We start from the raw sequence: 17,300 nt of genomic DNA, 5'->3' as shown, positions 1-17,300 counted from the left end.
TGGATGGAAGATTTGTCTCTGTTTCTCTTTCTCTCTGTAACTTTGCTTTTCAAATAAAACACATCTTTAAAGTGTATTTTAATAATTATTCTATTTTATTATTGCTATTAATCTTTTACTGTGTTTAATCTGTAAGTTATATTTTATCATTGAGTATGCATGTAAAGTAAAAACATAGCATATATAGGGTTCAGCACTATTTGCAGTCTCAGATATCCACTTGGGGTCTTGAAACGTGCCCCATGCAGGTGAGAGCAAACTACTGTACAAGTAAAGAAAATAATATAGGACTGATTTATTTATGGATTATCAAGAGTCTTAAGTGCTAAGGAATCTGGCTCTTATTAACCACTGAAGATTATTGAGCAAGAGACAAAAATTAGACTAGTCCAATAGTTTTCGAGATAATGATGATTTGGACTAGTGTAATGAGATGAAGCAAGAAGAGACAGCTGGTCAAAAACATCACAGAAGCAGAGTTGATCAGACTTGACTGGACAGATAGTTGATTGTACCCCCAAACAGTACAAAAGTAGATCTAATGACACACACACATGGATTTCAAAAATGGGGAGTTTAAATTAAGAAAACAGTTGATAGAAGCACACATTTGGCACAGTGGTTGAAGATTACACTTGGCATGCCCACATCCAATGTTAAGACTGCCTGGTTCAAATCCCAGGTAGTATCTCTGCCCACCCAACTTCCCGCTAATGTGCATCCTGGAGGACAGCAGACAATAGCATCCTGCCGCCCATGGGAGAGACTTAGATTCCCAGGCTCCTGACTTCAACCTAGCCCATCTCTGATGTCGTGACATCTGAACAGTGAATCAGCATTTGGAAAATCTCTCCTGGTCTGTTTCTGTGTGTTTCTACATGTACATGTGCCTTTCAAATAAAATGCATATAAATAAATGAATAAAATTTTGCAAAGAAACAAACTGGTGGATTATTGAGGAGAGAGTGTCAGAAGAAAGAAAAGGAGGGACTAAAGAACAAGTGCATTTAATAAATGGTTACTAAAAACTTACAATGTACCAAGCATGGCTGTGGATACTAGGAATAAAATGGTGAAAAGACAGACACAGTGCGTGCCCAGTTCCAACATATGCTTCGTTGAAAAGAGGAAAATTAGCTTGTCACAAAAATGGAAGAGAATCAGTTACAGCAGTAAGATTAATAGCAGATTTACAGAAGCCAAAGAGAAAGCTTCCAGAATGAAGTACTTGACGGTGTTACAGTGTTTTGTGTTACAAAACTCAGAGGACAAGGGCGACTGAGAAAAGATCATTAAACTTCATCATTAAAAGAACACTAATCATTTTCAAGAGTAGTTGATCACCAAAAGGGGAGTAGATAATTGAAGCAAACATCACCAAAAGAGGAGTAGATAATGAGGCCAAAAGCCTTGGAGTCACACTTGCCTCTTCTGTCATGCCCTATATCATTTATGTCATGCAATCCTGTAACCTTTAGTTTTACAATATGTCTAGAATCTGACCACTTCTAAATATTCAAACTGTTTCTGCCCTGCTCCATTCTACTATTGCCACTTATTTTAAATTATATCAAAGACTGATTCCTTGCTTCTACCCATTCACCTGGGAGACCCAGAGGAAGCTCCTGGAATGTGGCTTCAGAATGGGCCAGATCTGGCCACTGAGGCTATTTGCACAGTGATCCAGCAGATGGAAGATCCATCTCTATTTCTCCTCTTTCTGGAATTCTGCTTTTCAAATAATAAATAAAAGAATATTTTAAAAAACCTACCTTCTCAGTGAGGCCTTCCTTTCTCACCTTTTCTAAAATTCCAATCATTCACATCTTACCTCTAAAATATTTAATATGACTCATTTCTGCTTAGTTTTCTCTTTAATAGTTATCGCTACTTAGTATACAAGGTTCAATAAATAAACTATGGCCCTAGAATAAAGTCTGGACCACCATCTGTTTTTTATACAGCCCCAAAGAATAATTTTACATTTTTATTTGATTGATAATATTCTAGCTGGCTAAAAAAATACTATTTAATAGCACATGAAAATTATATGAAATTCAACTTTCAATATTGCAAAATACAAAAGTTTTACTGGAACACAGTCATGCCCATTCGTTTACCTCTTTTCTACAGCTGCTTTCAGATACCAGTTGTAGAGACTGCAAACAAAGTGTTTACTTTGGTTCTTTCCATAAAATTAGCTGACCTCTGTAACATACCATAATACTTAATGATCTTTTTGCTGTCTCCCTCTTCCAGCAGAATACACACTTCATGAAGGTTGGGAGTGTCTATTTTGTTATGACTATGTACCCAACACCCAGAACTACATCTAAGGTGTAGATAGTTATCAAAACTTTTGCATGAGTGAATACTCCAAAAATATTTACAGTACTTTTGTGTTAGAACATCTGGCAATGAAACAGTAATTTAAAATGAGGTTTGAGGAGAAAGGCAATGTTGAAGGATGATTTTGGATAAAGAAGACCTCAAAACAATTGTGAGAGGGGCAAGAAACTGAAAAAGAAAAATTAACGATTTATAGTTGAGATCTGTGGAGTTGGTTCTCCAGAGAAAATTAATATTTTTTCCAATAATAACAGAAAAGACAGGATGGGAAAAAAGGAGAGAAACTGATGGGGTCTTTGCCAGTGGCTGCAAGCTCAGCAAATTACTTGATAAGATCATTTGCTAAAAACAGGAGAATGCTTGGTGGCTTAAGGACTGAAAAAAGTATTTAGAATCAGTACCATAAGGAGTATGGTGGAAAGTCAACAACAGTCACTCTTATTGATTGCCTAGCTGAAAAGCTATAAACTTTGAGAAGTTCTAATAAATATGGTTTCATAAATTTTCTTAACAATGCTCAAAGGAAGGAGAGAAAAAGAAGGTAATGAAAATTAATGAAGAGTAGACACCAGTAAAGTGGGAATAGTGAACTATGATGAATTGTGGTTTTTTTCACCCTTCTTTCTGTTCTAGTGCACAGAAGAGTATTTTTCATATATAAGGAGTGTCCAACCAATGCCTGCTAAATTCAAAACAGGAAGGATAAAATGGAGAAACATACTAACAGTGATCAACAGGGTTACCCTGAATGTATTCAGAACAACCTTTGGCTTCATCAGCAATATGCCTTTAAATTATCCAGTTATACACAGACTTACACTATCAAGATATATCTGGTTGCCTACCTCCTTTCATTACTAACACTATTTGAACACTCAATTACAAGTTAAGTCCTGTACTGCACTCTAAGAGTAAACTTAACATCAGTGAAAGGTGATTTAAGAAGTACCGAAATCTGGGAAAGCTGTACCGAGTCAGTTTGTATTCCTCATTTGAAAAATGAGTCCCTGCCTGAATCTCTATGCCAGGATTCATCCTAAAACAGTCTAATAACCCAGTCCCTTTTAGCTTGTAGCTCTATCTTGCTCTTTTCAGCCTGTCTACCTCCATCCATTACCAGGCCTCAAAGATGTCAGTACTGACTCTGAATCCTAATTTCTGTGGTTGAAGCCCTATTCACTGCTGATCTGCTTACATGAAGCCAACTGTTGGTATGCCTGACTTAAGGAATATTCTCAACACTTAAATTTCCCTCATTGTCATGCTATGCTTATATTCCCATTAGGATACCCTGATAACAGCTGCTTTGCCGAGTTGAAAGCAAAAATGTCTTGCTCATCTCTGTATGCTTAGAACCTAGCTCAGCATCTAGTACTGTGACTTTTTGTTCTGTTCTAACTAGCTTATTAGATATCCTCCTTCAAGATGGCTTGCAAATGTAACCATTCCCTCAATGGCATATCTGCTATTCGGTATAGCCAAAGACCTAGTTATTAAATCATGGGAAGTACAAAATCCATGCCTTGGGCCCAGTGTGTGGTGTCGCAGGGTAATACACAGCCTGTGACACCAGCATCCCATATGAGTGCCAGTTGGAATTCTGACTGTTCCACTTCTGATCTAGCTCCTGCTTGTGGACTGGGAAAGCAGCAAAGGATTGCCCAGTTCCTTGCGCCTGGGCCCTTGCACCCACAAGAGAGACCCAGAAGAAGCTCTTGCCTCCTGGCTCCGGTTTAGCCCCGACCTGGCTGTTGTGGCCATTTGGGGAATAAACCAGTAGGTGGAAGATCTCTGTCTCTCCTTCTCTCCCTCAAAATTCTCCCTTTCAAAAGATAAGCAGGGCCCAACATGATGGCTCAGTGGTTCAATCCTCGCCTTGCACACATTGGGATCCCATTTGGCTGCTGGTTTATATCCTGGCTGCTCCACTTCCCATCCAGCTACCTGCTCGTGGCCTGGGAAAGTAGTAGAAGATGGCCCAAAACCTTGGGACCATGCATGCATGTGGGAGACCAGAAGAAACTCTTGGCTCCTGACTTTGGATCAGCTCAGCTCTAGCTATTGTGGCCACTTGGTGAGTGAGCCAGCAGATGGAAGACCTTTCTTTCTGTCTCTCCTTCTTCATATAAATCTGCCTTTCCAATAAAAACAAAATATTTAAAATAAATAAAGAAGTAAAGAGTAGACAACCATCTTCCTTGAAGTAGACAATGTATCCTGTGCAGAAATATGGTGAAGTGGTAATCTGTACGATATCCTCTTTGTAGATCTTAAATAGAACTAACCTTCTAAAGCCGTTAAATTCCATGCTTGTACAGAAATATGATAAATTAAGTAACATTTAAGCTTCTCTTCTAGTACTACAAATTCAAAAAATACAAACCAAGCAACCAATATCCTTTGAAAGAAAAGCTAAAGTCTTTACTCATATGAACAACACTTCAAAACATTAAACAGATCTTCAAAGAAAATGCCTGAAAGTTTTACCCTTAATCAAAAATTTCTTCCTGAAATTGTTATTAAAACTTTAAAAGACAGCACAAAATCTTCACATTTCATTTGAGTCTACCCTTGTCCTTCCAAATTTTGTTCTTCCCAGAACCTCCTTATAAATGTGCATTTGTATGATACTCAAGACAAGTACTTTAAGAAGTATGAATGTCTCTTAACTATACACAAACTTTTTACCTGATTTACCTTTTAGAATTTTATCCTGATAAGAAATAATTTACTCAATATTTTCTAGAGTTGTTGAAAAGGCCAGAGATAACATATCAAGAAAGTAAAAGAACGGTCACTTCATTCATCCAAGTATTTTCTGTGAATGATTGCTTAAGGGGAAAAAAATGTGTATCTTAAAACATGGTCTGCTTTAAAGGACAACATTGCAGATGATTAATAGCAGATAATTTTGTTCAGGAGCTCCGGTATTACGTTTCAGAACAGGGTGCAAGAATAAATAGTAATGGAATTAATCGTTGTCTAAATGCTCTATCCCTTTGGGAAACTGCCACTCAATGTTTACAGTGTAATGGAATTCACTGTCCTCTAAATTCTCTACCCCTTTAGCAACTTCCACTTAATGCCTGCAGAGTAAAAATCAAGAAAAGGTTAATTTGACACTGTTCTGTATGAAGGAACTCTCAGATATCTTAAACTGACAGCGAGGAAGTCACAATATTATATGTATCTATTTGTCACTGCACGTAAGAATATCTTATCCCTGAAAATAGATAAATCAAAGGACCTTTTCATATTGGTTCAACCGCATGTAACAGGAAGCCATGTTTCTCTGCAGTCTGGCCACGTCCAGATCCGTTTTATCAGATTCATAAATCTCCAGAGAATAATTAAACCAATGGAGGGCATCTTCGTAATCTTGCGCCTGAAGTTTAAAAAGAAGTAACAAAATCACAGAAATATCTTTACATTTTACCATAGTTTATCCTATCACCTCTGAACAAAACTACAAGATAGTATTGTTTTTTTAGGCAATCAAAACACAATACCCTTTCTATTGAATTCAAAGTGCCTTTTACATCAGTCTTGATCCATTTAAGTTTTAGGTAAAATGAAAATCAATATTCATATGCATCATACATCTTATATATAGGTAAAAAGAGTCTGAGAGGGTGGTGAACAATCCCCAGAAACTCAAAACCCATTTTATGAGTTATTAAAACAACAACAGGGATCTGAAAACACCCATTATTCACCATACTAACACAGCTGTTTTTACATTTCTATGTTCTACTTTGTCTTTCTCCTTTTGTGTATTTGCAGCTCTAAGTCATAGCTTGTATGGAATTTCACGTTCTATTTTTCCACTTAATTTTGTTATATATATACAAAATCTGTACTACCTAGTCACTGATTTTAAGGACATATAATATTTAAACAAAGGCTGAAGTCAGAAGTTTAGAATTCCATCTGGATCTATGTGGGTGGCACGGGCCCAAGCACTTGTCTGTCATCCAATCCACAAGGGATTCATATTGGTGCCCACACAGGATGCCAGAACTATAGGAGAATTAGCCTTCTGAGCTACCATGCCCGCCCCGTACTACAACTTCGTTCATTTATGTAACGGGGACGGAGGAGAAGGGGGAGGCCTGCAAGGTCCCGAGGATTTGGATCATCTTTTACTGCTTTCCCAGGACATAGGCAAGGAGCTGAATGGAAAGTGGAACATCCAGAACACGAACCAATGCACATATGGGATCCTGGAGCATGCAAGGAGAGGACTTTAGCCACTAGGCTACCACATCAGGTCCTTCACCATAACTTTTTAAAAGGGAACAAAATATGACCCTCTTGTGCTTTGGCTTAAAATAAATTGCATTGCTATATCAATATCAGTGATGTCATTTCCTCACATTGTAACCTCCCTATGGAAAGAAGTCACTATTTTTAAATGTTTATTCAGTTTTATTTATCTGAAATACAGAGAGAGAGACGAGACGAGACAGAGAATCAGAGAGAGTGACAGTGAGAGAGAAGAGAGTTCTTCCATCCTCTAGTTCACTCTGTGAATACCCACAACAACTGGAGATGAATAAGGCTGAAGCCAGGAGAACAACCCCATCCTGGTCTCTCACAGAGATGGTAGAGATCCAAGCACTAAGCCAAAATTTACTACCTTCCAGGCAATAGCAGGAATCTGTACTGCAAACAGAAGTGAGATGGGACTTGTCCCAGGCACTCAAATATGGTATACAGGCAATATGGTATAGGGGCATTGTTATGTTGATGCATAACAATTCCCGCCTCATGTCTTACTATTTCTGCATGAACTCCTGTATAATTCCCATTAACATTCTGCATTATAAATACTTACTAAAACACAGTGTGTGAATAGAATGACTATTAAGTATGTGATGCTCTATGATTTTTACTTTGAACATATTGTTACTCGTTGCAATAGAGAAAATAAAGAATGAAAAGATTATTCTCAAACCTCAAAACTTCTGGCAGCTTTTTTCCACAGAATGTCTTGTAATATGGTTATTAAGTCTAATGGCAGTTTCCTTCCTGCTTGGTGATCTAATGAAAAAGAAACCAAAGCGTTGAAAACAGAATCTAGATCTACTGCATTAAAGAGTGCTAACTATGCACAGACCTGTAATCTTTAAGAAATGGTTACAAAAACAATCACACTGCAGATAGGTTTTCATCAATTTAGCCTTTACTACCAAAATGCATTATATAATACAATCAGGTTTACTAGATTCTCAGTAATTCCTCCCATCAATCTTTGATGGTTTTCCAGCCTAGTTCCTTTTAAACTTATTTTACACATTCCAAATTAGATCATCATCTGGGGCTTTAATAAGGTTATTGTGAGTGAGCATACAGCAATGCCAGAAATCATTAATAAGAAGTGTTTATACTATTATGTACTAAGTAGATCAGATCAAGTTCACAAGAAAGGCTAATTATACCTTAAAGCCTTTGTAAAATGTTAAGACACATTTACACATAAACTTTGTTACTTTAATTGTAACTTGCACCTGACTGTTTCTGGTCTAAACATTTACAAGGTTCAAATACATTAGCAGAATAAGGTAAAATCTAAACTGTAATAGAATTCTATACCCCTTCTCAATTCTGCCCCCCTGGCACAAACTGTCAGTATCTACAAAGAACATTAAGAATCTCTGACCTGCTGGCTCAGTCAGCACATAAGGTTCGTTCTGCAACTTGGTTTAATATATTCACACATGAATGAAGAGCTGATAACACTCAAAGATTATAAGTTTTTATATTAGATGTCATAATAAAATTTTGTCTAAGTTAAATGTTGGGAAAATAACTTATTTCATGTAATCAAGTTTTTAGTTAGGTGACAATTTACGTTAATTAGAAAACATTTTTTCACTTCAGAAGTCTGAATCTTTATAAGAAAGTTATGTTTACTCAGAAATTATATTTCTTAAGCACAATTTAATCTTTGCTTGACTGCTCAAGATCAATAGCACTAACAACTATTGTATTTTATTACCTTACAATACTAATGCCTTTGGGAGTTTCAGTATAATTATAGACTGCTGTATTTTAAAAAAATATTTCAGTCTGTTTTTACCAAAGTTCTAACCTATTGCCTTCCCTTCTGATCAGATTACCTATTTTGCCCTGTGGATCCCTTCTCTATTTCTTTTTAAAAATATTTCTTTTATTTTTATTGCAAAGGCAAATTCACAAAGAGTGGGAGAGAAAGAGAGAAAGAGAGAGAGAGAGAGAGATCCTCCATCCACTGGTTTACTCCCCAAATGGCTGCAATAGTCAGAGCTACTCTCATTGGAAGCCGGGATCCAGATGCCTTCTCCAAGTCTGCCCAAGGCTTTGGGCAATCCTCAACTGCTTTCCTAGGCCACAAGCAGAGAGCTGGATTGGAAGTGGAGTAGCTGGGACATAAACTGGCCACCCATAGGACGGCAGCACCACAGAGTAGAGGATTACTCTGTTGACCCATTGTGTCAGCTCCTGCTCTGCTTTTCGTTCTGCTTTCTGCTAAGGCAACTAAGAAGCCAGCAATAAACAGCCCAAGTGCTTGGGCCACTGATACCCATGTGGGGACCAGGATGAAGTTGGCTTGGCCCATATTAGCCATTTGGGGAATGAGCCAGTAGGTGTAAGAGCTTGCTCTCACTCTGCCTTTCAAATAAATCTTAAAAAAGAAAGAAAGGCAAGGTATGCAAGATCTAGGAGACTTCACTGTCAAGTCATACCTACTGATGAGGCCCTCCTTCCTCCCAACAAGAGCCAGAGATACTGACTTGCCCAAAGGCAAACAGCCAATTTGAGGTTAAATTGAAGGTGTGAAATTTATGCTACTAATCTCACACATTTTTTTACAATATTTGAACTTTAATTTCAGTTTATCTGTTTTTGCTGATGTCTACTTATTTTTGCTTAGTTTGCACATTTGTGAAATATGGACAGATGAGGTGTTATTTGTAAAGACCATCAGGGAGGGGTAAAGGGAAAGTTGGAGAAATCAGTTAACCTAGAGATCTGCTACTGCTCTTAGAACTTACTTATGTAGAACTGTATGCAAATTACCACTTCTCTAAAACATGTACAGACATCCTACTGACCCATGACAATTTCTTCAATCTTCTCTGTGGCTTGCAGTTCTTCCTTCCTTTCTAAAAGTATATCAGCGTAGAACAGTAGAGCTCTTGCAGAATTTTCTGATGATTTAAATTTTTCACAGACAATCTCCAGGAAGTGAAACCCAATGGATTCTCTGTTCAATGAGACAAAATTTCAAGCAGCATGAATAAAACTGATTTATTTTTACCAATGAGACTAAATTTTCAGTGTGAGAATAAACAGCCATACAAAAGTCTATCTGAGCTTCTATTACCACATTGTATAGTCCTTCATGAACATTCGTAAGCCCATCATTCTACTCTTTAACTGTATCCTGACATTATAGGTATGGGCGATGGCACAGTTCAGCATCCCACTGTCAAGATATATGTAACACTACTATGCACTGTGATAATGGAGGGGAAGACAGTGGGTGCGGGGAGAAGGGACTGGGCAGGGGATGGGAAATCCCTGAGCCTACAGAGCTGTACCATAAAATAATAAATAATAAATTAATTAAAAAATATATCTGAACTCAACTATTGTCATTAAATGTCTAAATAAGTCTATTTGGTAATATCAAACCATTTTAATTCAGTTCGGTTTAATTTATGAGTTCATGAAGATTTCATTTTGCCAACAGTCATATTCACGTAATCATTTCTTTCTTAATACTGAATGTGTACTTCTTCCAAGAACTGATACCAAATTTTAAATCTAGTAACTGAAATCTAGTGAAACGAATGAAACGGCATGAAAACTCTATAGTTCTTTCTGCCAACAACCCTTTTAAAATTTTATCTATATTTTATCATACAAATAACATGCCAGTACATTCTGACTACTTAAAAATGCAAACAGTTCATATATTAAAATACTTAACATCCTTGTCAATAATCTCCAAATAATCTATAGGTTAATATAATCCCTACTAAAGTCCCAATGACTTTAAAAAAATTTGTTTATTTTTGTTGGAAACGCAGATGTACAGAGAGGAAGATCTTTCATCTGATGATTCACTCCCCAAGTGACCACAATGGCCGGTGCTGCGCTGATCCAAAGCCAGGAGCCAGGAACTTCTTTCCAGGTCTCGCATGCGGGTGCAGGGTCACAATGCTCTAGGCTGTCCTTGACTGCTTTCCCAGGCCACAAGCAGGGAGCTGGATGGGAAGTGGAGCTGTTGGGATTAGAACTGGCACCCATATGGGATCCCAGTGCATTCAAGGCAAGGATCTTAACCACTACATTATTGCGCTGGGCCTTCCCAATGACTTTTAAAAAAAAATTTATTTTTTATATTTTAAAAAAGCATGGCGTGACAACCTAATGACTTAAAGTCCTTGCCTCGTACTCACCATGATCCCATATGAGTACCAGTTCTAATCCCAGCAGCCCTGCTTCCCATTCAGCTCCCTGCTTGTGGCCTGGGAAAGCAGTCAAGGACAGCCCAGAGTCTTGGGACCCTGCACCCACGTGGGAGACCTGGAAGAGGCTCCAGGCTCTTGGCTCCTGGCTTTGGATCGGCTCAGCTCCAACCGTTGTGGCCCATCTGAAGTCAGAAGCTAGGAGCTTCTGTGTCTCCCACATAGGGCAAGGGCTCAAGGACTTGAACCATCCTCCACGGCTTTCCCATGCCATAGCAGAGAACTGAATCAGAAGTGCAGCAAGCAGAACCAGCACACATGGGACTGCCAGTACAACAGGGTTGGGGATTAGCCTGAATAAGCCACTGAGATTGCCCCTACTAAGCTTCTTTTTTTTTTTTTAAGAAATATCGATACCAAAATTCATGCAGAATGTCATAACAGTCTTTCTGTTCAAGAAATAATTTCTGACATATAATAATTGGTTTTAAAATAATCTTGAAAATGAGAAACATAGTTGGAAAATTCACTTCTCAATTTCAAAACTTATAAAATTATGGTTATAGAAAAAATTGAACTGGCATAAAGACAAACTTATATACCAATGGAATGGAATAAATAAACTTTAGCACGTCAGATAATTTTCAACAATTGTTCCAGTAGTATTGACTGAACAAGTCTCTTCAGTAAGTGACAAAATGGCAAAGGAGTAAAAAGAAGAGTTTGTAAAAAAGTAGAGCTGGTGAAAAGATTACCTTGGGAAGTTTAAAAGGTGGGAAAGAGGGCTTTTTACACCAATGCAACTACAAGCCTGATATTTTAACGGTGAACGCATGGCAACACGCATTTGTCAAAACCCACAGAACTTTACAGAACAAACTATCCTTAACATATGAAAGTTCTTTAAATATAATATTGAGGAAGTTGAGGAATTATGCGCTGCAATGCAGATGATAACAACAGAATCTAACAAATGGAAAGCCCCAGCAGTGTGGTGTGTAACTGGTTAAATTGCCACCTATAGGATGCTGGCATCCAATCTAGGTACCCACTCAGGTCCAGATGTTTCATTTCCGATAGTTTCTTGCTAGTGTACTTGTGAAAGTACCAGATGACGGCCCAAGCGTTTGGGCCCCTGCACCCATATGAGAGACCCAGAAGGAGCTCTTGGCTCCTAGCTTTGGCCTGACCCAGCTCTGGTTGTTGCACTCATTTGGGAAGTAAACCAGTGGATTAAAGATATTCTTTCATTTGTTCTCTCTCTCTTTCTCCATAATTCTGCTTTTCAAATAAATAAAATAAATCTCTTAAAAAACCCAGGATCTAACAAATGTACAGATCTGTACAAAGATATGAAAATAAAGAGGGTGAGGGGTAAAAGTGCTGACCTAAGTACCTCTGAAAACAAGTAGATTCTACAAGACTTAAAGGCCCAAGAATCTCCATGTAACTACTATTCTAGGGGTTAACAATGCTGATGTTACTACACTTGTGTACAGGAATTGAACAATTAAACAAACACTTTAAGCAGAAAGGTAGTATATGATCTCATTTATATGTGAAATCTAAAAAAGTAGTAATATACAGTAGAATGGTTGGTAACATGATTCAACGGGTGGCAGGAAAATGAGAGATACTGAGGAAAGGGCACACATTTCCAGTTGCAATATAAATAAGAGCTGATAACTAATATACAGCATGCTAACTATATAAAATTAAGTGAGGACCCTTCAAAAAGTTTGCGGAAAATAAAGTTAGAAGTTAATTACAGAGCAAAAATCTTGAAGTGTATGCATTTGAGGAAGTCTTCAAAAATTCATGAAAATGTTTATTATGACAAAACTGTACAAAGATTTCAAATTTGTTTTTTATTACTAGTGGCTTACAGCAGAAAACAAGAAAATCTGTAGTATATTGTGTTAAGTCATATAGACAGACACAGAAAGACAAATACTAAACAATCTTATTGATATGTGGAATCTAAAAATGTCAAAACTCTTAGAAAGCAAAAGTAGAATAGTGGTGCCAAGGTCAGCATGGAGAGAGAGAATGCGGTCAAAAAGTACAAACTCAGGTATGAAAGGTAAATGGACAGGGTTGGCATTGTGGCATAGTAGGTTAAGACTCCACATGTGATGCCGTATCTCATATGGGCACTGGTCTGAGTCGCAGCAGCTTCTAACCCAGCTGCCTAGTGTGCCTGTAAAAGCGGTAGAAGATAGCCCAAGCACTTGGGACATTGCACCCATCTGAGACCTGGAAAAAGCTCTGAGTCTGAACTTTGGCCTGGCCTATCTTGAGCAACTGTGGCCTTCCGGCGAGTAAATCAGCAGGTAGAAGATTCTCTGTCTTTCCCCTTTTCTCGAATTTTGCCTTTCAAATAAATCGAAAAAAGAAAATCTCTTCTGGAACAAAAAAAGAAAGGCAAATAGATCCTTGAGACCAGAGCATGGTGACCATGGTTAATAATGTGCACAGCTGTCCCATGGCACCCTTGGGGGGCACTGGTTCCAGGGCCCTTGGAGGTCACTAAAATCCATCTATGTTCATGAGTATTATATAAAGTGGTTTAGTATTTGAACCTACAATTGCACGCATTCTTATATACTTTAAATCATCTCTAGACTATTCACAACATTTTCTGGGGAATAATGACTGAGAAAAAGTGTGTACATGTTCAAAGCAGACTGTATGTTTTCCCAAATACTTTCTTTTTTAATTTTTAAATATTTATTTTCATTAGAAACGCAGATATACAGAGAGGAGGAGAGACAGAGAGGAAGATCTTCTGTCCGATGGTTCACTCCCCAAGTGGCCGCAATGACTGGAGCTGAGCCAGTCTGAAGCCAGGAGCCAGGAGCTCTTCCAAGTGTCCCACACGGGTGCAGGGTCCCAAGGCTTTGGGCCGTCCTCGACTGCTTTCCCAGGCCACAAGCAGGGAGCTGGGTGGGAAGCAGGGTGGCTGGGATTAGAACCTGTGCCCATATGGGAATCCCGGGCATGCAAGGCGAGTCCCTTAACCACTATGCGATCGTGCCGGGCCCTCTTTTTAAATTTTTTATTATATCTTTACAGAGAGTAGAGATAAAGAGAACAATCTTTCATCCACTGGTTCGTACCCCCAAATGGCCACAACACCTGGAGCCAATCTGAAGCCAGGAGCCAGGAGCCAGGAGCCAGGAGCTTCTTCTGGGTCTCCCATGCGGGTACAGGGTCCCAAGGCTTTGGGCCATCCTTGACTGCTTTTCCAGGCCAGAAGCAGGGAGCTAGAAGGGAGCAGCCAGGACACAAACCAGCACCTATAGGGGAACCCAGTGCTTGGAGGTGAAGGATTAGCCAATGGAGCCATTGCAGTGGACCCCCAAATATTTTCAATCAATGTAGAAAACATGGATACGGAAAATAATGCACTGAGCCTAAGTAGTCATGTCAGAAAAAAGGGCAACTATGTGAAATGCTGAATGTTAATTAGCTGGATTGTAGTAATCAACTCGCAACCTATAGGTATATCAAAACATCACATTGTTCATCTTGAATCTATATGCATTTTAATAATTACACCTCAATAAAGCTGAAAAACACCTTGTTATAAAATAAATACCAAGGAAATACCCCAATTAAAAAAAAAACATGCCAAAGATTTTAACGGATATTTCATTATAAAAGACATATGGATGACAAGCATATGGAAAATGCTTTATATTATTTGTCATTACAAAAGCACACATTAAAACCGCAATGATATATCATTTTATGGCTATTAAATTTCAAAAGACTGCTCAGTACTAAATGTGGACCAAGAAGTGAAGGAACTGGAGCTGTTCTACACCACTGATGGGAATATAAAACAGCATGCTGTGACTAATCCGGACAACAGTTCAGCAGGTGATTGACAAGTGAAATGTGTACTTACCACCCAAACCAGCTGTTTAATAACTTTTGCACCTTATTTAAAGAGGCTTGCTGATTCCTCTTAAAGAGGTATAGTATCTTTAAAGAACGCGCTAAGTACTCATTTCCCAATTATGTTGAAGTCTCTGCTCCTTTGTGTAAGTTTTGCGGAAGGGTATGTTTGCCAAATACAGCAAAATGAAGAAACGTATTAGAAACATGGCTTACACAATCAATCATTTAAATGAGTAACAGCTATATCATAACGCTGATACAGTTCATTCATTTCAGAGTACACACAATTGGCACATATGAAGTCACCTTTTCACTGAATCCCATACAGCTGAAGGATCTGGCTGTGGTTGCATTTGCTTTGCAATTGCAAAACTCCATCCAATGTCTAGCTGGTTGATCTGATATTATGGAGTCGGCCTAAGTCTTTAGCTTTGTCATATTGATGTGTATCTTTTAAAGTATCTGTGTATGTGTCCATCCTATTTGTGGGTGCTAAACTTTAGCTCACAAACTAGCAGCTGCATGAGGATCTTGCAATCATAGAAGTTTGAGCTACATGGAACGTTAAGATTCATTTATTTACTTATTCAAATCTCCTCTACTCCACTTCTTACTATTTCTTAATTGATATAAGCAACTGAGGTCTCATTATTTTTTATTGCTGCTATTAAATATATACCTCTGTGCAGGCACTGTGATGTAATGGATAAAGCTGCGTGCAATGCTGGCATGCCTATGGGCACCGGTTTCAGTCTCAGCTGCTCTACTTCCAATCCAGCTCCTGATAATGTGCCTGGGAAAGTAGCAGAAGTTGGCCCAAGTACTTGTACCTCTACAACTACATGGGAGAGCCAGAAGAAGCTCCTGGCTCCTGGATTCAGACTGGTCCAGCCCTGGCCACTGCAGTCATTTAAAGAGTTAACTAGCAGATAGAAGAGTTCTCGTTGTAACCCTTTCAGACAAGTAAGCAAATAAATCTTAAAACAATATTCAGTTGTTATCTCACAATTGTGTGAGTCAGAAACTCATGACTGGAATTATGCTTAAGCTCTCACAAGGTCATCCTGGGCTGTTCTCTGGAGGCTCTGGGGTGATTCTACATCTAGACTCAGTCCAGCTGGTGGCAGAATTCATTTTGTAAGGCTCTTGGACTGAAGTCCTACATCCTTACTGTCAGTAGATTTCTTGTCAGCTCCTGGAGGCCACCCATATTTCTTGGTTCATGGCTCACTCTCTTCTAAGCTAACAATGATCTGTTGAATACTTCTTGAGCTATGAATCTGTCTAACTTCCCCTTCTACATTCTTTACCTGCTTTGAATGGGTCGCATGAGTCTAACACCATATCACCCTGAACGTGCCTGATATAGTCTGAAAGGCTCATATGATTATACCACACTGCTCAGCTAATCCAGGATAATCTATTTAAAATTTACTTGGTTAGGAATTTTAAATACGTAACTAAAGTCTCTTTCCATGTAATATAATACATTCAGGGTCCTAGAGATTAGAGTACAAAAGCCTCTTAGGGGACATTATTCTGTTTAGCACATTTTCTAGTTATCTAATTTGCCTGAGGTCTCCTGATCATTAAGTTACTTATTCCAATATACCACCACACAGTCTCTTACTGATATACACTCACTGTTCATTTTAACAGCCCAATCAATGCCTATAAATAATTAGTAACACTGTTCTGTAATTTGCTCTTAAAGCTCACAAACGATGCTGATTAAATTATGAAAGCTGAATGCAACACCTCAATCCTGTCTAGCACTACCAAAATTCTGGATGTGAATTCCATTGTGCAGATAGACAACTCAACCTAAAAACACTGTATTAATTCTAAAATTTTTCCCAAAATAATAATAATAACTAAAGTCTATTGAATACCTATCCTTGATGGCTGCCACAGGTTCAGGAGTGGGGCTGGGCTTACTTCAGACCTGACATGTCACCTAGGCCTCAGCCTGGAACCGGAAAGGATCACAGGAACCAGACACATCATGGGGCTAGCAGGGCTCCAGCCAGCCAATAATGAGCCTAGGCTGACATTCCTTACCTTATTAGGACTTAAACAGAGCCTGTGCCAACTTCTGGGTTGGAAGGGGTATAAAGCCCTCTCGCACGTCCCTCTGCTCTTTAGATTAAAACAGCAGATTGGGGCCCTGCGCAATAGCGTAGTGGTTAAAGTCCTCACCTTGCATGCCTGGGATCCCATATGGACACCGGTTCTAATTCCGGCAGCTCCACTTCCCATCCAACTCCCTGCTGTGGCCTGGGAAAGCAGTCGAGGACGGCCCAAAGCCTTGGGACCCTGCACCCACATGGAAAATCTGGAAGAGGCTCCTGGCTTCAGACTGGCTCAGCTTCAGTCATTGCGGCCACTTGGGGAGTGAATCATCAGACGAAGAACTTCCTCTCTGTCTCTCCTCCTCTCTGTATATCTAACTTTTCAATGGAAAAAAAAAAATCTTAAAAAAACCCAACAGATTGAACTCATCTATTTATTTCAAAAAATAGTAAAACAACTGTAAGAATAAACCCACAGCAGAGTTAGAGACCAGGAAAATATACTGTCAGGGGT

The 17,300-nt window shown here is 38.7% G+C and overlaps 1 protein-coding gene across 1 annotated transcript in view; it reads right to left on the bottom strand.

Moving 5' to 3' along the window:
* TEX11 (testis expressed 11) overlaps nt 1-17,300 on the bottom strand; it is a 197,936-nt gene that overhangs the window by 98,523 nt on the left and 82,113 nt on the right. The window contains exons 12-14 of the mRNA XM_041003384.1: nt 9,447-9,598; nt 7,307-7,392; nt 5,597-5,734 (exon numbers count right to left, since the gene is read on the bottom strand). Coding sequence (XP_040859318.1) covers nt 5,597-5,734; nt 7,307-7,392; nt 9,447-9,598 — 376 coding nt within the window. The remainder of the gene's footprint in view (nt 1-5,596; nt 5,735-7,306; nt 7,393-9,446; nt 9,599-17,300) is intronic.

This window comes from Ochotona curzoniae, unplaced genomic scaffold (genome assembly GCF_017591425.1).
Source record: "Ochotona curzoniae isolate NIBS_2020 unplaced genomic scaffold, NIBS_Ocur_1.0 contig_1274, whole genome shotgun sequence".
In the NCBI taxonomy this organism is placed as follows: Eukaryota; Metazoa; Chordata; class Mammalia; order Lagomorpha; family Ochotonidae; genus Ochotona; species Ochotona curzoniae.
The sequence above is the reverse complement of the archived record's forward strand: the minus strand, read 5'-3'. Positions and strand labels throughout refer to the sequence as shown.